This window comes from Strix aluco, chromosome 14 (assembly GCF_031877795.1).
Source record: "Strix aluco isolate bStrAlu1 chromosome 14, bStrAlu1.hap1, whole genome shotgun sequence".
Taxonomy (NCBI): Eukaryota; Metazoa; Chordata; class Aves; order Strigiformes; family Strigidae; genus Strix; species Strix aluco.
The window spans coordinates 22151799-22177804 of NC_133944.1; the positions used below are offsets into that span (position 1 = coordinate 22151799).

General features: G+C 44.7%; 2 protein-coding genes across 3 annotated transcripts in view; one reads left to right on the forward strand and one right to left on the reverse strand.

Annotated features, from left to right (window-relative positions):
• CMTR2 (cap methyltransferase 2) overlaps positions 1 to 1012 on the reverse strand; it is a 37673-nt gene extending 36661 nt beyond the window's left edge. The window contains exon 1 of the mRNA XM_074840216.1: positions 932 to 1012. The gene's annotated coding sequence lies outside the window, so the exon portion shown is untranslated. The remainder of the gene's footprint in view (positions 1 to 931) is intronic.
• PNP (purine nucleoside phosphorylase) lies at positions 1 to 25444 on the forward strand. 2 transcript variants are annotated; one of them, XM_074840238.1, is made up of 6 exons: positions 1 to 805; positions 13657 to 13826; positions 14126 to 14229; positions 15536 to 15711; positions 19688 to 19878; positions 20864 to 25444. In XM_074840238.1, the coding sequence occupies exons 1-6, from the start codon at positions 798 to 800 to the stop codon at positions 21079 to 21081; spliced, it is 867 nt and encodes a 288-aa protein (XP_074696339.1). In that variant the 5' UTR covers positions 1 to 797; the 3' UTR covers positions 21082 to 25444. The 2 variants fall into 2 exon arrangements, with proteins under 2 accessions (XP_074696339.1, XP_074696338.1); XM_074840237.1 differs by lacking the exon at positions 1 to 805 and adding an exon at positions 10171 to 10312.
• Positions 25445 to 26006: the final 562 nt, after the last annotated feature.

Consider the following 26006-nt stretch of genomic DNA (forward strand, 5'->3'; position numbering starts at 1 on the left):
GCCGCCCTGCCCTCTCCTCAGCGGGGCCGCAGGCACCTCCCCCCGGCCCAGGAAGGCTTCTACTTTTGTTTTTTAAGTAAATATGGATGGAGACTTTCAGCCGAGGAAGGCCTGGAGCGCCACGCACCGCTGTCACTACGGGGAGAGGGTGAGGAGCAACGAGGCCCCAGGCGAAGGCTGCGAAGGCAGGGCAGGAGGCAGGTTGCCTGTTGGAGGCCATTTCATTCACAGGAGCCCCAAAGCAGGTTGCTTTTCACCAGAAAACTGATACAGAGAAATGATTACTTGTTTTAAGACTTATTTACTTATAGAAAACTGCTTAGCAACTTATTTCCTTACTTCTAGCAAGTTATAGTATTTTTTAATATTGCTAAGAATCCTGCTTGCCCAGGCTGTTCTGTGGAATTTTACCAAGGACTGCTGTGTCCATCAAAACAAAGCAGTTTACTGTGAAAATCTACCAAGAACTGCAGTGTTCAGCAAAATAATCATGTTTTTGTCCTTGAAGAACAGGTGTAGTCTAACTAGTTGGGCCTCAGTAATGAGTAAAGATAGTCATAAACGGACTGTAGAAGTTTCATTGGTTCCATTAAATAAGGTAGGATGAGTAAACCGGCTGAAAAACATTTTTGTTGTTCAAGAAATTGGCTAAGAGAATCTGCACATGCTCCAGGGAAAAAACAAGGTGAGAAAGACTACGAGCCTTCCTCCCAAAGACCCCCCCAGGAGGGAATGCGCAGGTGCAAAGAGAACATAAACTGTTGACATCAGCCTTTCGAACTAACCCAGCCTCACTCATGCACATGTAAGTTTGTGTTATGTAATCCATTGAATATGTATATCCACACTATAAGTTTTTGGTAAAATGTGCGGTGGGTGTGCAAGCTTTGTGGAGAAATCCCCTTGCGCCCCAGTGTCGGAGTAAACGTACCTGGTGTATAACTATTCGAGTTGTAGAGTCTGTTTTCCGCAAATCAAAACCCTGCTGGTTTGAGCTGGCTGGCTTCTGCGCTGAGAGGGGGGGAAGCAGAGGAGCCGCCTCCCACAGTAGCACAGCCCAAAAGAAATGAGAAACATTTATAGAAGTTGTTCAGCTAGCACGCACGATAATACAGGTTGCTCAGAGGAAAAAAGCAGAAGGAAAAGGTTTGTTGTGATCTGCTAGCAACCCACTGGAGAGCAGGGGTGGGGCTCAGGGCCCTGCATCTTTTTTGCCTAAAGATCTCGGGCATCTGCTGACGGAGGAGCAGAGCCGGAGCAACAGGCCATCATCTCCCACCTCTGAGCACACCCTCTCCAAGCCAGCCTCCAGCTCCAGAGTCAGCAGTGATGGTCCTCAGGAGTTTGCTTTGCCCTCTGTAACCTACAAGCAGATACTTAGAAGATTCTTGCACATGATAACCCACTTTGCTGCCCTTTCTAAATGCCCAGGAGACTCGTTACACCCAACTTAGGTTAGCAGAAGGTAAGAGCCTTGAAATATTGACAGAGCAATAATGAGCAGAATCAAGCATCCATGGAAACACTTTCCAGACAGCAAAACAGAATCAAATCCACAAGCAAAGTCAGAAAGGTCAAAGCAGATTAATTACTACAGCAGACAAAGGGTGCAAGCTGCTCTTGAGGTTTTAAATATTATGTGGACTTTCCTGTATGCAGGTTAGGAAATGAGGCCCTTGCCAGCCCGTTTGGGAACAAACAGCCAATGATGTAGCATGAGTTAGCAGAAATCCTGTCACTTTAATGCCAAGCTTGCTGCTACTGACTTTTGCATTCTCACATATTTCTCCTTGATGAAGCTCAATCCATCCCTAAGCCAGATGTAGTTTTAGCACAGAAAATTCAGTGCTATGAGTACAAGGGACTCCAGAACTGATATAACAAGGGAAAATTTTGCTAGAAGCTCAGTAACTGATAGAAAATCTTAACATGTTCATCTTAAGGATATAATAACAATAATGATCTTTTTTCCTGCTCTGAGTACATTAGAAAAATTACATGTTCAAGTCATAACCAGATATATAAATAGACAACCTCCCTCCCCACTTTTAAGCTACTTGCTTGTTTTCTAAAATGAAGCAATATTGCTACAAAATAGAAAGAGCCTTAAGTACAGAAAAAAAACCAGCCTGTGCTACCTGTAAAGATAAAGGACTGTAATGGTTTAAACCCTCCCAGCAGCCAAACACCACGCAGTCACTTGCTCACCCTCCCCCACCAGGGAATGGAGAAGAGAATTTGAGGGATAAAGGTAAGGAGACTCATAGGTTGAGATAAAAAAAAAATCTAGTAATTGAAATAAAGTTAAAATAATGATAACAATAGTAACAATAGAAAATATAAACAAGTAATGCATAATATGATTGCTCACCACCTGCCAACTGATTCCCAGCCTGTTCCTAGAGGAGTGAGAATCCCAAACCCACAATCTCAGAAATGAGTGATCTTCCTAATCAACCCTCATCTATGATATTGTATGATATGGAATATTTCACTGCCCAGTTCGGGTCTGTTGCTCTGGCTGTGCTCCCTCCCAGCTTCTTGTGTACCTGCGCACTAGCAGGATACGGGAAGTTGAAAAGTCCTTGATTTCTTAGCAACAACTAAAACCATCAGTGCATTATCAACATTCTTCTCATACCAAACCCATACTGAATTCAAAACACAGCACTATTCTAGCTGCTAAAGTAGGAAAAATAAAAATTAGCTCTATCCTAGCCAAAACCAGGTCAAGGACTAAAACTTATTCTTTAAATCCCCTAAAAAAAGAGAATGCATTTTTAAAGCTAAAGCTGCCATATTCACCCTGATAAGTGATCAGAAAAGATATTTACTTGCTACCTCATTAGAAAGAACTTTTACTGAAGAAAAAAGAGCTTAGATGTGGATGGAAGGTTTATATGTAGGTCTGCAATGCCTCTTCACCCTTTTATTGGCCTGTTTGAAAATCACTTTCCAATCAATCAACATCTTTGGCTACTTAAAGATCGGAGGGAAAGCTGGGGTAAATTAATTAGATGAACAGCTAGTGAGGTAGGTAGTGGAGGGTATTGTGGGGTTTCTAGTGTCTCTTGTGGTCTCTATTTAAATTTGATTGTATCAACTATATAAGAATATAATTGTTAATTTTTTTCTCATCCTTAATGTAGATAAGTGTAAAGTAAGTAGGAATGTAAAAGGCATGTTATAGTCTGAAATGTTTTCTTTGTGTCTTTGTAGTAAAAAAACTAAACTCATCATTCCTTTAGTTTTGGCTTTCTTTTCAATATCTCCAGTAATGCTGGGATGTTTCAAATACCTTCCTTGTGTTTTTCCTGCATGCTCACACATCAAGCACAAGACATGCAGTGACTGAGTTCTGTAGACAATAGGTTATTTAAATCATTGAGTTTGATTCTTTTTAATCTCTTTTTAAGCTTTTAATGCTGTCTTTAAAGTCACCTTTTCTCTGTTCTTGCATCTTTAAGTGTTTGGCTAATATCAGCAAAAAAGCAACTACAACTCAGCAGTAGGGTAAAGTGGTATGTAAATAAGACTTCTACCTTCTCAGTCCCGCCCTGCTAAGCTATTTCTACAGCTTGTAGCTTCTCTGTGTCACAATCTGCTGAACTACTGAAGACAAGGATCTCCAAAATACAGGGAAGAGCTGTTCATCACTGAGCATGCAACACTACAAGATTCCCAGTTAAAAAAAAATGGAAGTGAACAGTTTAAGAAAAATATGATGCTCTTTCTGAAACTGAACATTTAACTCAGCCTGTGAGCTTGTTTCCACCTAGTTTTCCTAAATATCTTCGAGGTAAAGCTAATAATCTCTTTTTTATCCATATGAGATGCTCAAAATGGGAACATAGCACTTTCTTCCTGGATTAGCCTCACTTTTGTGGAACTAGTCTTCTAACACATAGTTGATCTTCTCTCCTTCTCCCTATCAGATCATAAGATGTGTGCACAGCTGTAGCAGTGAAAGTCCTAAACTGTAGTATGTGTTTTTAAAGGAACATTGTACAGTTAAACATCAAAAGTTAGACATCTAATTAAGAACAAAGTAGTCTTGTGTATGCCTCTGACCTTTTTGTTCATAGTGAAAATAGCAAAATGTATGTATAGTGTAAGCATGCTATGTGATAGAGTTGAAGAGTGTTGCTGGAGGGTTTGGGGGCTCTTTCAATGATATCAGGTATACAGGAAGACACCTGGGGGAGTATGTTGAGGCCTGAAGAAACTTCATAGATCCTACAGGGCACTGGTACTTCTCACCCTGCTTATAAAGACCAGCCACAAAAAATGTGTAGTTTTGGATCAAGGCTCACCATGTTTTCAGTTATCACTGTGCAGGGTGCAAGATGTTGATAAGTTAGGGAGATAGCATTGGTCTCTTAGAGATAGGCAGGTGACAGCCTTTTATTTTTTGTAAAAGTGCAGAGTAAATACCAAAGATGAAGAAAAAAGTCTAGAGGGATACTTTTAGCTAATAGTTTCCCCCCAGGGATTTGCAAAGGCCCATCAATTGCACAAATCTCACCTGTCCTCAGCCTTCTTGAGATCTCTAGAGGATCTTGCTGCATACTTACCTGTAGGTCCGACTATGCCAGTGTGTTTTTAAAACTCATTGTAGGCAATTCTAGAGGAACAGTTTGGCTTAAAACTAAAAGGCCACTATGGGGCTTCTGAAGGGCTCAGCTGTGGCTTCTAAGCTGGGGTTATGTTATGACCCAGGTAGCCTGAGTCCATGCCAGGCCATCCAAAGGGGCCTGTGAGGTTGGTGCTGCTGATCTGCCTGGAACCAGTTGCATGTGTAGCTGAGCTCTCTCCTGCACCAGAGTGGTGGCACTATTAAGGAACCGTTGCTATCTCACATTCTTTGAGCCCCCCCTGGGGCTGTTTCTCCTATTTTACATGTCTTGTGGCTCTCAGTTATATCAAGAAATAGATATGTGGTGTATGAGGCTGGGAAGGCTGGTTGCCCTTAGTGCAGTGGCTTCACATGACCTTGGGGACTAGTCCATAAGGGCTCTTGTTCTGCTTCTGGCTTGCAGTCCAAAGTCAGGCAGGTTTGTGTTTCACTTTCCTTGCTGGAGGAATTGCAACCACATTCTGCTATAGCGAAAGTGAATTGTGAGACTTCAGTAAACAACGTCTAATGCAGACAATTAGTAAAATGATCTACAGTTGATTAACCTTTGCTTCTTTAAACAAAAGTCACTGAAATGGAAATTAAAAGGAAAACCCAATAGACTATTCAATATTGTGGCATTATTGCACCACAAATGAGATAATGAGGAAGCATTGATCCTGTTGGGACAGCATAAATACATCCTGACAGACCATGGCTACAAGTGGTAGTATGTTCACCTGCTGATTTCCAGAAAGCAGTCTTTTCCAAAGAGGGGTTTTGGGGAAATGGGAGCACGATCCTGGAGATCAGTGAAAGATCTGGCCTCAAGCTCCACTGTGTGAAAGTATTATCGATTATTAGAGAAAAACAGATCCCAGAGCAGAATAAACTTTGGTCCTGTGTGGTCTTGATATGGGTAAGTGTCCTTCCCGTGGAGAAGTCTTATTCTTCCTGTGGAGAAGCATATTCAGAGCTCCAGGCCAGCGGTTGGCTGTGATGCCAGGATATGAACTGTATTTACCTGTGTTGAATAGGGGAGTATATCTATTTTCAACAATCATTAGTGATACATACAGTTGTGTAGTACCATCTAACTATTTGACAATTTTCTGCTGTGACAGGCCTGAAAGCATTTCTTCCTTCTTCCTTACAACTTTTCATTCTTCTTTTTTTTTTTATTCCAAGTTATTTGTATTTATTGTAGGCCAGAGGGGTATCTGGCCTTTTGTTAGTCTCTAGTCTAGCAGGAGCCATAGTTTCTTTTCCATTTATCCTCACTAAAGTGTTGTTGCAACCCGCCACTACGTTTTCCCGAGCTCTCTGATTTGTCTGCCTGCCTCAAAGTGCTTTCCAGCACACAGCCCATCCATTCATCCCAAGCCTGAGGTACCACTGATCCCCAGTTGCACTGTTTCTATCCCCTCAGAAAGTACAACTCCCTTCCCTCAAATCCCTCTATGATCCTTTTCTTTATACTTTGTCTCTACTGAGCTCCTTGACACAAGTGTTTGCTTCCACAAACTCCCATGACCACAACCCCAGTCTTATGCTTTAGCCTTTGACACCTCTCTTAGGGCTGGAAGATGGAAATGCTGGCTGGTCTTAGGACATCTCTGCTCTTTTCCTAATTTCTCTGGTATCATTTGTTCACGGATTTGGTCAAGTTGCTTTCTTTTACTGCCTGAGTCTTATAAAGGTGGGGAGTTTTTACAGAGCTGCCGTATGATTTCTGAACACTGTCTGCTTCCCTGCCAGCAAACATCACCCAACCCTTTACATCAACTGATCTCCACCCTAAAAGCCTTTTTGCCCCACTGCCCTTACAGGAGGGCTGTTCAGGACTGCACATTTTGGGTAGCTAGAAGCTATTTTCTGATGTCTAGCCTGACCGAACACGCATCTCCCCAGCTCCCCGATGCCTGTCTTAAGTTCCTGTATCTCTTCTGCCTCCATGGCAACATTTTCAGGCTGTCATTGGAGCATTGCTTAGTTTTCATTTTGCTCAACTAACCATGACAAGCTTTTTGAGTGTCTGGTTTTCTGTTCCCCTGGTCATCCCTTTTCTGTGTCTCCTATGGTCAGAGGTCTCTTTCCTGAAGATGCACAACAAGCAGCACACACATCACTTCAGGCAGATCTTTCTAGAGTTTTCTATTAAAATCATCCGTAAGGGAATAACTTTTTATGTATATAATTCGATTTTATTTACCTTCCTGCTAACATTCCTGTGGCTGTCTAGGATAGCCAGTGTACAAACAAATTATGAGTGTCCCAAATGATGAGTTTTGAAATTGCTGCAAAAATCCTGATTAGTTCTTGGAGTGCATTTAGTAATTTCTTAATCAAACCTGGAACCTGCGCTTTAAGCAATCAGCTGAAAAGCAAAATCTTTCCATGCTTTATCCATTTCACCTTCCTCCAAAACACTGAGGCAGAATCCTGGCTTTTCTAAGTACGAGAGAATCAGGAAAAATGCCTCCCAGACAGAGCAAAAGGTGAGCACTGCACCAGGAGGGCACGGCAGTGTCTGTAGGACTCTGGGGGGATGCTTTCTCCTGGGCTAGACTGACCCCACTGTGCAGACACCCTGTTAATCTTTCTGCAGCTCTCAGTTCTCTTTCCCAAAAGGGTGACGGACTGTACACGTGAGAAGACTACAAGATAATTTGATGCTGCGATAATGTGAGTGTACAGGGAAGTGGGAGACTTACCCTAAAGCATTAATTAAATGTTTTGATGAAATGCTTGCCAAATACTTCACAACACTTCTTTAGATAGAAATTGCTGTAGAAATGTAAAGCATTGTTATAGAATTATTTCAGGTGATTGTATCTGCATCCTGTAGCAGTTGAAGTTCTGGACTGAATTCAGGACTTGAATGACACTCAAGTCAATAAGATCAGGATTATAGGTACAATTTGCTGCAGACACGTACATACAGAAAGAGTAAGAGATGGCTGAGATTCTTTCAGGACGGAAGACTGTCAATACTCTTTCTTAAGGATTATGCAATCTATTCAGTAACTTTTTTTTTTTAGATAGATCTGCTTTGGATACTTGCACAGGAACTGAAGCTTAATTAATTTTTTTTCTTCTTCTCTGCAGTGTTACTGGCATGAATTCCCCTCAATGCTCAGATTTTTTCTAGTAGGGCGAACCTTTATCTAGTAATTGTCCAGCCAATGCAGCATTACAGGTTAAAACTCAAGTAATTTTTGTTGCTGTTAAATAACAGACACTGCAGAAAGATAGATAAAATGGTCCATTTTCGATAATCCTGTTTTCCATGTAAATCCAAACTAGGGAGGAGATTGTCTTAGATGAGAACAAATTGGGAAGAGCTCTCAGGCTGTCTGATCTCTCTTGTCTGCTTTGCAAAAAAGAATCAGATTAACGAATGTAATCAGATTAAGGCTAAACAAGGAACCATATCCGGGGGGCATCAGAACTCTGCTGATACCAAAGAACTGTATGGAAAATCAACATTAAGGGCCTAACATTGCTCTATCATTTAATTTAATAGGAGCAAAATAATGGCTTTCAAAGTCCGGAGTGCTGGCAAAAGGAGCGTGGATTTCCAGAGAGCAAAAAGACTTGAGGGAGCTGGGAAGTGGCTCCAAGACCCTGGCTTGAGGCAGACGTTGCTTGGGGTGACAGTGACTTTCACAATCCTCTGGCACGTTGGCGTGCATAGGAGGGCAAGCAGTGTGGGGCCTCTTTAGACACAGCGTTTGATGCAGTTAAATCTACCTAAAACCACCTCTGCTATCAGCCTACTGTGTTTTGTATAGAAAAACAATGCTGAAGGGAAGGAAGAATATACACCAAAGAGACAGAGATGGCCAAGGTTCAGAAAGACAAGAATGAGAGAATGACAAAAAGCAGGTATATCTGAAAGGAGGAGGAACATGGTAAAAACAGAATGAGAGAGAAGATAGAAGGGAAGATGATAGAGCAATATTAGGTCCTCAATGCTAATTCCTCCATTGCCCCCAGCAAACTGAGAGCAGGGTGCACCATGCCAGTGCAGCAATATGCCACTGGCTCCTGAAGTGGCAGCACACATACCCACTGACCTTTGTAGAAGAGGCATTTTAAGTTTTCTAAGAGGAGGTAAATAAGAAGTGGAAGTGAGAACAGGAGAAAAAAAGGGAGAAGGTTAAGAACTTGAGGGGAAAAGGCAATTATGGTTTCTGTTCAGATCCATTTTCTGTTTCTTCAGTGCCAAGTGTATCTCAACAAATACCTGTTATCAACAGAACTTGCTGCTACACATGATGCCTAAATCCTGCTGGCTGTTATGGACTCTCAGCCTGTGCTGGAATTGAGGGGAACACTGTGGGTTTCTGCTCTCCAACATGAAGTATGTCTCTCTCTAAAAATGCCCAGGCTTTTCTGGCTGTGCTTACATTTATTGACTTTGAAGTTCCCTGAGTTTCCTGGAGCAACAAAGGGGATGTTTGATGTGGGATCTTCAAGACCAACAAGCAAACATGATTAACAATAAATATTATTAATAAGAATAATAGCAAGTAACAAGAGATATTGTGAGATCTGAAACTGGTGTAGCCCAATTGTCTAAGTTGGTTTTTTGTCTGGCTGATTTGTCTAGGAATTGACAAGCTCTGATTAAGGTTTTCTCCCTCCTTGGGATATTTATAAATTCTATTCCCATGTGGCCTTTCTGGATCTAGTAAGCTATGAGTGCCTATTGTAGCTGTAGCCTTTTGCCTGGGGCATGTAAAGTCTCTACTCCTCACCAATTTTCATAATTTTTTTTTTTTGCTATTCGATTGTCTTGGAAACATCTATGGCTCTGTAAAATGTGGTTCCCATCAGCTGTCGGGATCAGACACTGTTGCACAGACAGACACATATGGCAAGGTTGTTTTAGGCTTTATTTCCATATAAAACAAAGCTAAAATTAGAGGGGCAGATGGTGGGGCCCCTGATGTTTTTCCTGTGTCTTCCATAATGTAATCAGCTGAACAGAGGTTTAGCATATCTCAAGGCAGTATTTCCTGTTGAGGTGGGTGAGGCAATTAAATGAGAGCAAAAAAACCTGGGGGGAGCTAAAGGGACATGGCCCCTGATTGCCATGAAAGAACGAGGAGAGAATGGTGCGAGATATGGAAAAGTCTCGTTGGTTGTTGCAGTAGTGAGGGGTGCAGGTCGTCTTGCAGAGTGTGCACACACCCAGTGAGCTCACGCCATGCTCCAGGGGTTTGAATTGCAAAGGAGCAGGTGACTCCAGCTGCTAGCTGGTTCCCAGTTGACGCAAGAGTGTGCAAATCTATGCAGATCCGTTGTCAGCTGCTCCTGTCTGGGTGGCTGCTGAAAAGTTGTGTGCGCGCGCATGAACTTTCTAGGCTTAATCTGCATTATAAAGTGTGTGTGCGTGCGTGTAAGCTTTCTGCAGAGCTCTAGAGCATATGTGTCATGGGGGGTGAGACCAGAAAAGCAGATGTCCTGAACATGCCCCTCCTACTCGGGGATTAGAGATGCTCAGGGGAGAGCAGAGAGAAGCTGGGACACACCTCCCTGACTCACCACCAGACAGCAGCAGCTTCTGCAGGTTCAGTGGGCCTCTGCTCTTTGGTCAGATAAAACCCTGCAGCTCCATTTCCAGCAACCATCCCCTTCTTTTGGTTAACCAGAGAGGAGGAGGAGGATGGCCTATGCTGAGGAAGACAGGTAAGATGCTGTGAAATAGGGGATGCACAGACATCCCAAGCTGGAAGGGGCTAGCGAAATTGCATCGCTTTTCCTCGCCTTGTTTTCCTCTTTTTCCTACTGGGCACTCAATAAATGTCAGACAAGGGCTGCTCAGAAGTAAACATCTTATTACTGAAGAGGAATCTGGCCATCTGCCTGTGTCAAGTGCTGGTATTATGAAATATGGCAATGAGCAGGTGACCTTGGCAGAGGTTATAGGCCAGAAGAGGCAAATATCATGGTGTGGAGAGGCATACACTGCAGATACGTATGGCAGTATGACCCTCTGAAACATAATGCTTTATCTGTTTACTGGGATATGTCTGCTTTTTGCATGGATTTGCTTTCAACCAACCAAGAAGCATAATGAGGGTGGGTTTTTTTCATGCCATAAAACATCTGTCATCGGTGACAGTCCTGTGTTTTGCAACAGATGTGTTTCTCCAGTGGATGACAGCAATCAGAATAAAGGGGATTGTGTTTTCAGCTGATCCTGTGATTTAATCCAAAGCGATGCTACCGAGCACTATTTTTAGGTGTGCATTGTTGGAGTTGGAGTAGCTATAGGGGGCTTTGTGCTACATGTATTAATTCAGGCTGTCAAAAAGCTTGCACAGACCTCAGGCTCATGCAGTTCCAGGCTAAACGTTGCATTTGGTGACCCAGAGGTCAAACTCCCCCTGTACTCCCGCTGAGCAGGTATCTCCTTCGTATTCAGAAATTATCTGTGCCTGCTGGTCCCCTTTGATGCTGTGCATCCGGAAAATTTCTGAAAACTAAATATTGCAAGCAGGGCACTGCAGATTATTTTTGGCATCATTGTGCTCTCAGCACTGGGGACAGCTCTGACGTGCCCAAAGCCTTTGGGATGGAGAAGGCTCTGCAAGGCCCCTGCAACCTGCTGAAGCTCCTTTCAGACAAGGAGAGTTACGCAGTGCTGGAGTTTTACATCTTTGGATAAGAAATATTTTAACGTCTTCTGTTTAGAAGGAAAAAATTTCCCTCAAACTCTGCACATGTCAGTCAATCCCAATATCTTCAGCAGACATTGAATGGGATTCATCTCGCACTCCTAAAATTTCTGGGATATAGGAATAATATCCATTCTTTAATGTTATTTTGCAAGGGTGTATACACTTTTTAAAAAAAAAAATGAAAAAAAGGGGATTAATGGTCAAGAGGAAGAACAAATCCTGGTGACCTCGTTCTTTTCTCATGCCTGCTGCAGGTACGTCAAAAGCTTGGGTATTACATTTAAATTCTCTTGGTTCCCTCTAATTTCTAAACAGGGATTACAGTTATTCAACAGAGAAATTGGAGGGGAATCATTCATTAATGTATGTAAAGCACTTTTAAAGCTTTTCTCTGGAAGCAAGGGATAATATAGTCAGTCAAGTGTAGGCTTCATTAATGTCACTTCCATAGCTTTTGCTTATTTCAGGAGCTCGTGGTACACTTGAAAAATGCAACAATATGTTACGGTAAATAAAGTCTTTCTCATTTCCAGACTTTTCCTTTGAAAAGTGTTTCAGCTAAATGACTCTTCATTTTAATGCATGAATATGGAAGTTATTTCTTCTCATCGGATTGCAGGTTTATGGCATAATCAGGTATTTTTGACATCACAGTTTGTAACTAGGAACGTAAGCGTGATGTAACAGACATTGGACAGGACTTATAGCAGGAGCTGGACAGCTAGGAGATGAAAAAGCTCAGAGAAGATACCTGTGCAATAACTACTTACCTTGTCAGTATAAAGAAAGAAAAAACATAGAACTGAGATCCTTTATTCTGATACTCCAGGTAGAGGAATCAGTTGTACACTGATGCTCAGATTCTCTTCATCAACGGTCTGAGACCTCCTGGAGTGTAGACCACCACTTTGAAAGCTTTTCTGTATGCCCTCTAAGGCTGCAGACAGCAGAATCACAACATGACTAAGATTTGCACCTCTGCAAACGAGAGACTTGATTTTAAAAAAAAAAAAACAAAACATTGTTGAAGCAGACAGTGATTGCTTATCAGCATCTCCAGTCAATTTTATATCACCTTCAACCTCGCAGTATCGGATTCTCTCACCCCTTAATAAGCAGATCAGCTTTTCATATAGACAACCTGCTGCCCCTACCTGCGTTGGTTCACTCCATGACCCAGTATTCTATCATATACAGTCATTAATCCTACTCAATGGTAACGACTGAGTCGCTATCAAGAATGCTATCAGTACCCTTGCTTTTGAAGAGAGTTTCCAACCAACGTTGATATTGACTTTCAGAAGATATTGGCATTGTCCTATTGGAAACAGGATTATGGGATTATTTTGATAATGATTGTGTTTCAAAACTGTGATTAATGCATCTGATGAATACTGGACTGACAGGCCTAAAAAATGAAGTCCCTTCTCTTCCCACAAGACAGAGACACAACGGGCAGTGTAACGCCAGCTTCTGTCCCACCTCTAACAGTGTGCCTCAGTGCTGGATAAGACATATTTTTTGCCAAGGTATTTGAGCAGTCCCCCACTTAAATCAGACAACATAAGCCCAGGAGTCCAAATTCCTGGTTTTAATTTCTGTTTTGATGTAGACTGATGTCATCAGGCCTCTTGCCTAGGACTAGACTGCGTGTGACCCACTGCCCACCCTGTGGGAGAGAAGAGGGTGACTGACTTCTCCATGTTTAGCCTCCTGTACTGAAACCACAAGGTACTGAGAAGGTGGATGTTTGAGATGGGTTACCAGCCTCAGAAGGAAGCACTGGGAGCTGATGACACTCATTGCTTACGAAGACTGGGTTCTCCATCTCTGTAGATGACACTTGCTCAATGTCCCTATTGCAGAGGACAGTGCCTACTCCTTCATCAGCACAGCATCCCAGCCATGCTGTACAGGTGCCCTTGGACTTCCATCCTCCTGTATTTCCCCATCACAGGCTGGATATCCCTGTGCACACACATATAGGTCGCAATTTCTCAGTCTAACTGTGCTTTTGCATTCTTTCAGTAACTCAGGAGAGAGCAGAGCCCATCAGAAGCAGGAGTGGTTATGCCTTGTGACATTTCTGTGATCTAGGTATCATTAGCCATTCTTCCACTATAGAATGAAACCAGCAAAGAGGATTCAAATGATTTGCCTGTGGCCAGGGGTAAAATATGAATTTAAAAGTGAAACATCCTCAATAATAGCTCCTATCTTCAATAAAAGCTCGTATTATCTTATTTTTAATGACGTTTCTTTTTCTTTGCACCTTTTCAGGACTTTTATCCTTTGAAGCTTGTTTTTTGCATGGGTTGATAGCCTCACTGACCTGTTCTCCTTCTGCAGAAATAGCTACGAGGTGTATAAGGAAACAGCAGATTGGTTACTTGCCCACACTGTCCAGCGCCCAAAGACCGCCATCATCTGTGGATCTGGACTGGGAGGTCTGGCCGATGTGTTGGATAACAAGACAGTCTTCCTGTATGAGGACATCCCTCATTTCCCACAGAGCACAGGTTAGCACAACTCTGGGCATCAGCAACCCATCCATCAACAGTCTTCCAGTGAGATAACTCCAGTCAACGTGCATCACTTGGCATTGGTCTGCAAACCAGTCCCTCAGTGGTGAAATGTGTGTTCCCAGTAGAAAAAAAAAAAAAAAAAACACATATTTTGGTGCTATGATATTTATTTGACTTTCAGCTCCTGGTTTCGCAGCGCTTGGCCCCACTGTAATGCATAATCAACTGACAAATCCCTCTAAAGTCAAAGACCTTGAGACCTGTAACTAAAATGACACACTATTAATTTCCAGTTGCAGGGCATCTTGGCAGATTGGTGTTTGGGGAGCTGAACGGACAGCCCTGCGTGTGTATGCAGGGACGTTTCCACTATTACGAAGGATATTCTGTCAGCACGGTGAGTTCTCCTTAAGAAAATCATTCACATAGCGGGAGATATGTTGTAAAAGATGTAGAAGTGACTGCTTGCTTTGATATCTAGCTGCAGGAGGCTAGCTCTTGCAGTGAACTTACATCTCTCTTCAATGAATCTTGCTTGGATTTTAGATTTCTTCCCCCAAAAACAAAATCGGGAGTTCAAATCGAGAGGTAGTCAGCTTCTGCTAGGTGATGCTGATGCTGTGCAGCCATACAAAGTGTTTAGCCCCGCTATACTTGCAGGGCAAAATAGTGTATCATACAAAGCAGATTGATTTACATAGTTTAATTCTGTCATTTAAATCATGATTTAAATGAGCAATCAGGAAACACTGGCTAGTGGTATACTCTCCCAGTTAACCTACAGAACTGTGTAATCAAGTACTACCTAACATCCATGTATGTACGTTTGTTGGAAACACCAATAATATTTCTTATTTACTGGCTCATAGTTTTGAATGTTCTTTTTTATTTGGATAGCTTTGAGGTTTTAATTGTGGCTGAGGTCTGTTTGCGTTTGGATATAAACTGTAATACTTGGCATCATTCAACTTCTTATAGAAAAAGTATTTTAAATGCACTCGATACCACATGAGATTTATCAAGATATGTTTGTCTCTTCAGATTAACTCATTTCTTAAACAAATTATGTCCATAGTTAGGACATTTTCTACTTGCAGCTTCTTTAGCATTTTAGAGGTAGCAGTATCATCCTGATTCCTTCTTGACTCCTCAGAATCAAACTTCTTAAATATTTTTTCCAGTTGCCAATTGTTCCTTAACTTTGGATAAGCAGGTCACTGAAATGAACCACTGTGAATAAAATGAAATGAATAAAGTAATCTCTATGCTTCTGTAAAATGCATCATTGCTGTAAAAAGCTGGTTTATCAATTACACTCCAAGTCCATGTGCATAAGTAGTTACTTCAATCAGCACAGTGCTTTAATCTCTGCAAGACCTTGGCAGTGGGGAAAAATTATCTGCATATTCTTTTCGTACCATTTATTTGACCTTAGTGCAACTGTAGGAAATGTGGGCTTGAATTTTAATGGTATTCATTTCAAGATTAGGTTTTAATATCTTTAAAAAACATTACAATTCTTTCTATTTAAATTAGAGGAATATTTAAAATTGGAGAAAAGGCTGTTTTGTCTCCTTACAGCCTCATATAGACCTTTCTCTGCATCATGTAAGCTGTCCACAAGTTGCAATACTACAAATATAGTAGTAGTAGCTGTCTACTAACTGTGATACTCGTTGCATATATGGCTTTGGTTCTTGCAGGTAACCTTTCCCATCAGGGTCTTCTTTCTCCTGGGGGTGGAGATCTTGATTGTCACAAATGCTGCTGGGGGACTGAATCCCCACTTCCAAGTGGGCGACATCATGTTCATTAGAGATCACATCAGCATGTTTGGCTTGGGAGGGCAGAATCCACTGCGGGGACCAAACGATGAGAGGTAAGAAGGCATCAGTTCCACGTTACCAATTAATCCTTTCTTCCTCCAGCCGCAGGCTAGGACTGCCAGTTGTGCCTGCTGGCAAATATTTACTGAGAGCTTGGCTCCAGGTAGCCACAAGGGAAATGTTAAAGCAATAGCTGTGTGTGCTGTGCCACCTGCCCTGCCTTCCCCAAGCACCCTTCCTTGGCTGTTGCTTACTTTTGCAAGCCTGTAAGGAGTTTATATGCAAACCTCCAGAAGATTTTGTTTTATAAAAGTAGGCTTCTGATCCTTCTGCTGACGTGGCCAAGTGTACCGTCTGCTAAAGAGACCTGCTGCTGTCTCTTCTTGTCAGTCCCTCTCTCTGCTAGTTCCTCTTAATTGAGCAATCTGGTGAACTGCCGTGTCTCCAGCCTGCATTTATCAACAGCCATTTCTGGTGTGACGGAACTGATATGACAGCAGCCAGGCAGTAAGTTGATAGCAGAGCAAAGATAAAACCTCTAAATCCCCTGATAACCACCCTTGTATCCAGGTCGTTGAACTGGGGTGCCTTTGTTAGCATCATGTATTCACTGAAGGCATGAGTCTGATCAGAGGTAGTTGTCTTGGCAGCCTTTTGGGAGACCTCTAGATCTATGAGAGTGACCTGCTGCTGGTTGAGCTGGGAAATCAGGTTTCCTATACTAGCTGTGCAGCAGGATCTTTATCCTATGGACGGTGCACAGAGGAGCTTGTAACACATCCTCACCCCTTGATTGCAGTTGCCACCAGACATAGAGCTGCTTTGAGCAGGAGGTTGGACTAGATGACCTCAAGGTGCCTTCCAGCCCAAATTAATCTATGATCCTAAAACCCTTCCAAGTCACTATCGGCCTGGTAGGGTGGAAGGCAACCAGCACCAGCAAGGCCATAGCACTGAGAGGGGACATGCCAGATGGATCAGTGTTTACAGCCCCTTGGCTCTCAAGTGGGGCTAAAAAGAGTGTGAGGACACATCCACTGGAGTCTGAGGCTGAGCAAAGGAGAGACATCAGATGTCAGGAAAGTCAGCGTGAAAGCAGTAAAGATCCAGTGCTGTCAGAGCCTTATGGCAGGAAAGAAAGAGGCTGGATTGTGATAAGGAAATAACAGTAGCAGGAATTCTTTCCTAACCAAGCTGGCAGGAGAGAAGCCAGATGAAAGCCAGGTGTGTGAAGTCAGAGGACAGGTAGTGGAGGTGATGAAGGAGGTGGTAGTTTGTGAGCAAAGAGTTCGGGTGACAAGATGGTTAAATTCATTGTTGGGTTGTTACCTTCATCTTGAAAAAAGGACACGTATGCGGGGCAGGCACCTGGACTGTCCTTAGATCTTTCCAAAAAAGAAAGTTCTGTCTGAGAATAAGGTGGTCTGCCTGGCTTCCAGTTAAAGTTATTTCCATCCTGATGTAATGCCAGACCTAGCTCCTGCTTCTGAAGAAATCTGAAGGAGAAATACCTCAGGAGAAATAAATGCTGTTTTGCTATTCAAGTGGCAAGAGACCAGTACCCACCTGAAGCGGAACATCTTTACATCTTCATAGGTATTGGTGTGGATTGGAGGAAAGCATGATCAAAAGCACAGAAGCCACGTGGCAGAGTGTTTAAAGCTCTCTGGACTTGCATAATTGCTCTGGAACAGGCGGAGGAATGCTAATCAAACAATAACTGCATCTGGACAACATTCAAAGGCAGCATAGCTGTCTCATTGCCTCCCAAGAGCAGCTTCCCGGTGAAGACTGCAGTGCTCTGGGAGGTGACTTTTGTACTGCTGACCAAGGCATCAAAATGGGCAAAAGGTCTTTATGGATCAGCTTTCAAAGTATTGCAGAGCTTTAGCTGAGTAAACTCCTCCTAAAATCCAGTCCAGCTCAGCCACAAGGAAGGATTTATCTAAGCACAACAGAGTAAAACTAGAGGCAATGAAGTGATGTGGAAAGGGAATATACTGCAAGAATCTGAGGACTGAATTTAATAAATTAGAGATTGGCTTCCGCATTGCTGGCCATCCTTCAGGAAAAAGAAGTAATCTTCGTGGTGATGAATACTTATTACCTTCGACCAGATGGGAAAGTTTGTTTTTTATTTACAGAATATTTAGTGTTTATAAACATAAAATAAGCCACCTACTACCCTAAACATTCAGCTGGAAGAACATGTAAACAAGCAGGAGTTTTAGTAGCCCAGATGAAGGATGAACTGAGTTGGTGAACAGGGCTGGGAGTTTATTTTCCAGATTTCCTCAGTGGCAGCATTCCAGTCTTTGCCATCTAATTCTGCTCTCCTTGAGTCAATAGTGGAACTCTCACACTCAGGAGCAGGACTGAGCTGTTATCTTAAGACCCAAAGCCAGCAAGAGACCCAGCCTTGAAGCACGGGATGAAGGCTACCTAAAATATGGCCCTGGAGCTCCAACATCTGCTACTCTCCCCATTTCTCTGCAAAGGAGGACACCTGGAATGGGATGCCATTGCCTAAACATGGACACCTAATGCCATCTGATGCTCTGCTGAGCATCCAATACTCATTCTCTGGGGCTGGCAGGTGCAATATAAAACCTACAGGTGCGTGCATGCTCTGGATGGGCAGCTTGAGGGGCAGGCAGAAATTACTGAGGCGTCTCAAATGGGCAACTGAATTGCACTTCTGACCTAGAAGAGTCTTCTAGCTTGTGCTTGGGGTGATCTTGCTATGCCAGGACCAAATACAGAATTGGATGCTTTTTCCTGGGATGTATTTTCTGCCCAGCAATCTTTGTTCATCTGCTTTCCCAAGAAAGCCATTCCTTGAGGCCCTTCAAACTGGTGTAATATAGACAGTAAAGGAGAAAGACTCAAACCTTGCATGATTTTTCCAGTGCATCCAACTCTGTTTCTGTTTCAAGCATGCGGGTGTCAATGTGGGGATAGGACAGCCCTTGCTGTTGTGGCACAGGGCATCCCCTGGCTGTGAGCCTGGTTTAGTAGCTGCCTGCTGTGATGAGCCTTAAATGTAGTGACCGATGCTCCACCAGGCCCTGCTCAAACCACCTCACTGGGACGGGTGCTGGGACTTGAGTATGGTGTCCAGTTTTGGGCACCTCAACACGAGAGAGATCTCGAGGTGCTGGAGCGAGGGCAGAGGAGGGCAACGAGGCTGGGGAAGGGCCTGGAGAATAAATCCTGTGAGGAGAGACTGAAGGAGCTGGGACTGTTCAGTGTGAGGAGGAGAAGGTGAGGGGAGACCTCATCACTCTCTGCAGCTCCCTGAAAGGACGTTGTAGAGAGGTTGGTGCTGGTCTCTTCTCACAGGTGATTAGTGACAGAACAAGAGGGAACGGCTTTAAACTGCAACAGGGGAGGTTCAGACTGGACATGAGGAAAAAATTTTTCACCGAAAGAGTGGTCAGAGAGTGGAATAGGCTGCCCAGGGAGGGGGTGGAGTCACCATCCCTGGGTGTGTTTAAGGGTCGTTTGGATGAGCTGTTGGGGGATGTGGTGTAGGGGAGAACTTTGTAGAGTAGGGCTGAGGGTTGGACTTGATGATCCCGAGGGGCTTTTCCAACCTGAATGATTCTGTGATTCTGTGACTTGATGCCACAGGGAGCCTGTCTGCAAGCTGTTGTGCAGGAGAAGCAAAAGGTGGGAGCTCTCTGATGGACAGTGTTTAAAAGTTACCATGGGCAGTTATTGGGAAGGGATAGAACTGGCCATCAGTGCTCTCTGGAGACAGGAGTCCTTGGAAAGACCATTCCAGAAGGGTTTGTGCAGTAGGAAAGCAGTGCCAGACCTCCCAACAGCCATAACCTCTGCATGCTGAGGATCTGGCAGGAACATCATGATGGCAGAATCATCTGATGATGAGGCCAGAGGTTGCATCCGTGGCAGGTCTGCCCTTAACATTTCCCTTTTCTCCAAAGGAGGAGCATCCCTGAGCTCTGATGGAGGATAGGTAGCAGTAGCAATACCCAGAGGGCTGAGCCCTTTACTGCCTTGCAGGTTTGGAGTGAGGTTTCCCTGCATGTCAGATGCTTATGAACAAGATCTGCTTAGCCTGGCGATGGAGAGCGCACAGGAGCTGGGCTTCCTGAGCTTCATCCGGGAAGGAGTGTACTGTCTGCTGGCTGGTCCCTGCTATGAAACCATCGCCGAGTGCCGCCTGCTGCAGGCGCTGGGAGCGGATGCTGTGGGTAAGCTGCATGGGCTGGGCTGGTAGGGTTGGTTGGGCACATGGATTAAATAGTTAATGCTGCTCAAGGCTGACGTTATTTAGTCTTTGACTCTCCATTTAAGTCTCTTGGGCCTAGAGAAACAAGCTCTGTGCATTTCTGCTTAGTTTCACAGTGGCTTAGTGCGGCTCCTAGGATGGATCTGCAGAAAGTCTCTGTGCTTATGGCTGCCCAGGACAGGGTTCCTCCACAATGTTGTGTTCATTTCCCAAACACAGATCTCCTACACGAAGATGGCTCAACTTCAGCAGGACTGAATGGGGCCCAATCAGAAACAAAGTCCTTTTCTATTATCTTTAAAATTCTGACACCGTAAGGATTTTCACTGTGCCTCTTCCCTACAAAGCAGCTGTCACGTCCCACTCAGATGAGGGAGACAAGTGACTCTCACAGCAGCCCTCCATAAGAGTCTTGATTGTTTAGGGATGGCAATCACAGCTACCTTCCCAACTGCGTACGAGGAGGGTGAGCATCATGATCCATATGATTCCTCCAGCTTGACCCCTGGCTCGTGGAAGTCTCATTAATATCTGCAGATTCACTGTGTGTGGGGAAGGGAGTTCAGCTTCCCACAAAGGCGTTTTTCTCTGCGATAGCTTTTTCAGCTGAGGAAGAGAAGAGCCAAATGACACAGCACATCAGTACTTCTCTTAGCAAGGCTGCAAGCAGTCTGACACGTCTTGGGGAGAGAGACGTAGCACACAGGAATCAAATGTGGGAGGTTTATTGTGCTGAACAGGGTTGTAACTTTAGTGACACACTTTAGTGCTACAGCTATTAGAGCTTACAAGTATCACAGCCTTTAACTATAACACAGCTCAGAAATAGCTATTGGGGAATGAGACAAGGGCATGCACTGAAGGTAGGATTGTGGTTTGCAGCCTTGGAGAGATCTTCTTTTGGTGTAAATCCTGACTCATCCTGGTCCTTTCCTCTCCTACCATAGGCATGAGCACTGTCCCAGAAGTAATTGTAGCCAGGCATTGTGGCCTCCGAGTCCTTGGGATCTCCCTCATCACCAACAAAGTGGTGATGAGCTACAACAGTCAGGAGAAAGCCAACCATGAGGAAGTGCTGCGCATCTCGGTGGTCCGGGCTGAAGCCCTGCAGAAACTGGTCTCGCACATCCTTGGCAAGCTGGGAGAAAGCACAAACTCCCCGTGACCTCCAGACATCTATCATTCATATTGTAACGTGTGAACACTAGCAAGTGCTGGGGGAGAGCTGGCGGTGAGACTGTCCCCTTCTGCTCTCCTGATTTTGAACAGACCTTTTGAGTTTTGTCCCTGTGCTTTAGCTGGTCAGGTGCACAGGTTTGCTTTGACTTTTCCCAGAATGATCCCCTTGTTGGCAGCCAGTGACAAAAACAGCTTTCTGGCACTTAAATGGGGTCTGACCTCTGGCAAATTCCCAAACCCTTATGTCAGCAGTGAGCCCCTGGGTACTGTGAGCTCCAGCTCCCCCTCGTTCTGCTGCAGAGCCTCTCTCAGTGCAGCAATCTCCCACCCTGCTGCCCCGTTGCACAGAGCCCCTACGCCGTGAGCCAGCTCCAGAGCTGGTCGCAGGGGTTGGTGCCTGCTGGGCATGCTTCAGTAGGGCCTGATCTGAAGCCACTGGAAAGCCACAAAAAGCCACATCTGAAGCCACAAAAAGTTTTGGGTGAGGATCTGGATACATAAAATGGGCTAGGCTAAAGATGAGATCTGTCTGGAACAAGCAATGCTGCAGAGCAGGTGAATTGCAATTGATTTTACAGCTTGGAAAACCACTGCATCCCCATGCATGGGGTTGTGTTCCCTTCCCATCGCAGAAGGTGTCTCCAGAAAGCCCTCTCTTTGCTCACTTCTTGGCTCTTCATGACCAGCTGCAGAGTTCAGTAGCTGTTCTCCAGAATGCAGCATGGCCCCAGCACCCCCTCACACCTCTCCGCTCTCTTTCCAGCTTTGAATCACTGTTGCCCTATTTATCAGGGGGTGAAAGTGCAGCTCAGAGGCAAGGCATGACTTGTCTGTGCACGGTGTAAAAGTGACCAAGCTGGAAACGGGATCTAGTCCGGCTCTGCCTCGTTTTGTTCCTTCTGTTTCTGGATGTCTCGGAGATCAGCAACCACTTGCACTTGGAGATCTTTTGGTGTCCCGAGACAGAGATCAGTTTGACCCATTGTTTCACACCAGCTTTGCTCTGCTGCAGGGACTGCAGCAGATGTTGGAGCACCAATGGTTTGTGTGAAGTGAAATTACAGTGGAAATTATTTTGGAACAGGTCTATTTTTCTGACTTCCCTGGTCCTCTTACCTGAAGAAATTGAGCTCAGCAGTGAGTAAAGGACAAAGAGGAGAGGCCACCATGCTCTCTTTTACCAATGCGCTGATGGTCTGTCAGGGAAGGGTGAGTATTCACCAGAACGGTGCATTATTCATTGTTCCCAAAGGTCAAGCTGAGTTATGGATGCAGCTGCATGTGAAACAGTGCCTGTAATTATTAGGTAACCTTTTTCCCTTCATTTATCTTGGAGTTCTCTATAAAGCCCATCACTGTCATACCTAAATGCTTTCAGTTGACACAGTGGTCTGAACTGAAGACATCCAACAGGTCATGGAGAGCTCCCAATCTGCCTTCCTAAATTTAGCTGATCAGTTGTTTACCGTTGACGCTCACCCTCCATCGCAGCCTTCAGCCTTCCAGGACTTTTCTTCAGCTCTGGGCAAAGAAGGACGTTATGGCCTGGTGAGTTTTTTCCGGATGGGAAAAACATCATCCGTTCATGCATCAACTCTTCATGCTGCAATTACTGGTGTCAACTGCTGTATTAATGGTGCAGATGTTGCCACCAGGAGGAACAGAGTCATGCTGTGCATGTTTGCCACGAAATGGTAGCACTTCAGGTGTAGGACAGATCGTGGGGTGGCCACCCTGTCCCCTTCTCTTCTCCTGGGCTGGGATACCTGTGGTCATCCTGACAAATATCTGCCTAGCCTGGTCTTGAGGACTTCTGGAGAGGGAGGATTCGTTGCCTGCGCTCTACCAGCCAAGTTAACTTGTTCAGCAGATCCTGGCACTTGGAGGAGCCCTCTGAGACAGCAGCTCTTTCCATTCGGTGGGTCTGACTGTCAAGACAGCCTCAGGGACCAGCTCTGGTGGTGATATGCAAAAGGGAAAGAGACTCCAGCTCCTCCTTCCACAAGGCTGTTGCCTTTTCAGGTCTAGGAGGAGTGAAGGGCTTGTCAACAGTGGCAGCAAAAGCAGTGAAATATGAAAAGTGGCAGATGTGCAGAGCAAGAAGGAACCACTTTTACCTGCTCCCTTTTCAGACTTGTCCCAGTATGGGCTTGTTACAGGGCAGGGAGAGAGCAGATAATTTCCCCTGCCTAGAAAATGGCGCTTCACATTCAGCTAATTAATACTTGGTAAATACAAAGTCTCTCAAGTGTGAGTGGAAGACAGCTGTGCAGCTAGCTGTAGCTAGAGAGCAGCCAGAGTAACTAAGGCTGGGATTTCAGCAGACTCCATTAATTAATCAGAGTCAGGCTTGACTGCAGTGTGAAGGGAAGCATCCAAAAAAACTGCTGTTGTGCTGGTACTTCTCAAGCCAGGCTTCAGATGATGAGGAGCTTGGCAGCAGCACCTGCTTCCAGTAGGCTGGGTCTGCTCCTCTCTCCAGCTGTGCCAGAGGCAGAGCGTGAAACCCATACCATGCACTTGAGTCTGAAGACAACTTAAATACAACATAAAATTTCATTGGAAAATCACTGTGCGACTAAATCTTTGGCAAATTATGTCCGTTTTTAAATAAATATTTCCTAAATAGCATTTGAGCCCTTAGATAGTTAGAGGCTCTTCTTTTTGCTGTCCAAGGGCTGACTTGGATGGCTCAAACGCTGCGTGAACACCCTGATTTTTATCCCTGTGAATGACAAGAGGGAAGATGCCCTGGTCACTTTGGAAAGGATCTTGCTCATGCTTTGGGAGAGAGAAGGGGAATACAACTAAGGAGTAGGTTCATCTGGTTTTGGAGATACTTTTATTCCTTTTTTTTTTTTTTTTTTTTTTTTACTGCTGCTGAGTTTCAAAAGGCTGAAATACAATGATGCAAGGGGAGGAATGTGTGGGGAAGAAACTGGGAGGAAATAAAACCTGCTGTGATCCTGAAAACAGTGGTTTTGTTTGCTGTGCCAGTACCACGGGTCAGAAAGGAAGGAGTAGCTTAGCTGTACCCCCTGCATCCCACCCCCCCAGGCTGGAGGATAGCCCTGGGGCACCAGAGCACCAACACTTAAAGCTCAGGATAATCGGGACCAACATTTGCCCAGCACTTTGCACAGGTATTTCTTACTGATCCCCCTGGGCTGAGGAACTCTCGGAAAAAATACCAAAAACCAAAGGACCTCAACTACCTTTTGAGCAGCTGACAGGTATGATGGGCTGTGGTGGTGCCAGTGCAGCAAGTCATCTGTGCTGGAGGCAGGACATGGTTTCCTTGATGCTGTGCCTTTTATTTAGTGCACTTAGAGCTTTCCAGCAATATCCATGGCTGAAATGAGTAGATTGTAAGGCAACCACAGCTTTCTTTCATTCCTATGCTCTGCCACTTACCTACTTCTGAATTCAGGCTGCTATAGTCATAGGGATAAGCTGGTAGATGCATGAAAAGATAAAAAAACCTGCTAAGTGGAAGAAGAACCCCAAATTGCATGACTGATCCTGGATTTTTCAGTGCTATGGTTAGCAGTCAGCTCAGGTGCTGCCTGGTTAGTGAATGCCACCAGCACAGGCTGTCCCACGCTGCTGGACCCGTGGCAGGGGGCCGGTGGAAGACCTGTGCTGGTGTGGGGCAGAGCTGCACAGCTCTCTCAGCCCTTTACTCTCTCTCAGCCATGGTTTCATGAGCCTGTCTGGCCCATCCTTTGTGCCAGCCCTTTCCTTTTCCTTGCTCATCAGTCCAGAAAAAACTTTTCAGGTCATGGGGTCCTGCTGCTTCCAGCCCCCTGGAGATTAAGACTTTATATTGATGCCCTCGTGTGTGATTCACATAAAAGCCTGATGTCAAGGGGAGAAATCTCTGATACAACCTTTGGCTGGACCATATCATGAGTTTTTAAGTGGAGATCTCTGCTGTTATCTGAGAAACAACCCTGCAACCTCGCCAAAAATATCTGATTGTGTGATCCATCCTGTTTCCTTTGCAAGGCTTGGTTTCCCAGACTCTTCTTTTACATGAGATTTGCTGTTTGCACTCTTTTCTACATAAAAGGAAACCAGAAAACTTTTTTAGAAATGTTCTGTCTGTCTCAACTCAGCAGCTGAACGTATGCTTTGCCTTCAAGTTATCAAAATTCCCTTAGATGTTTCTCTTTACTGAAAACCTGCAGTTGAATTAAGGGGTTTCTGCTGCCGTGGTGAGTTGGATTTTTTTTTTTTTTTTCCAAAAGCTTTAGGTCTTCACTGCAAGAATTTCATATGCTGAAAAGAATTAAACTCTTCCCTGCCACACTGAATATGTGGAGCAAGGGGGAGCGATGTGGTGCGGGTCATGGCAGTGGACTGATCTCAGTTTGTTGCTGAATTAAAGCCTGACTCTGTAAGCAGTGTGATGGTCTGTTATTTCCAAAATCTGATGGCACTTTCAGGTGAGAGATGGTTTAAGAGCCGGGACATGGGTGAAGGCTGGAGGGAACCATCCAGCCTTTTATCCTGCAGAGGGGACAACCCCTCCTGCCACCAGCTGTGCCCGGGCACCCATTCTGGGAGATGACTTTAAACAACCCCCCACTTGCTTTCCTCGCCCGAAGCTTCACAGCCCTCTCTAAAACTCTCAATCTTAGCAGACCCCTTCCTAAGTCACGAGGTGCTTCGCGTTTCCCCAGGGACAGCAGGGAGCAGGGTCAGGGCACTGCCAGAGCCCAAATTTTGCTCCCAGGTGCCAGCCTGGAGCAACCTTGGTTCCTCGTCAGCGAGAGGTGGGTGTGCTGGAGCAGCGTGACTGTGCTGGGCTGCTGACCCAGAGCCACCTCTGCTGTGGGCTGGGGCTCTGCTCCCCACAGAGCAGATGATGGACCAGTGCTGGGGACCCGACGCTCCCCTTTGCCCCTT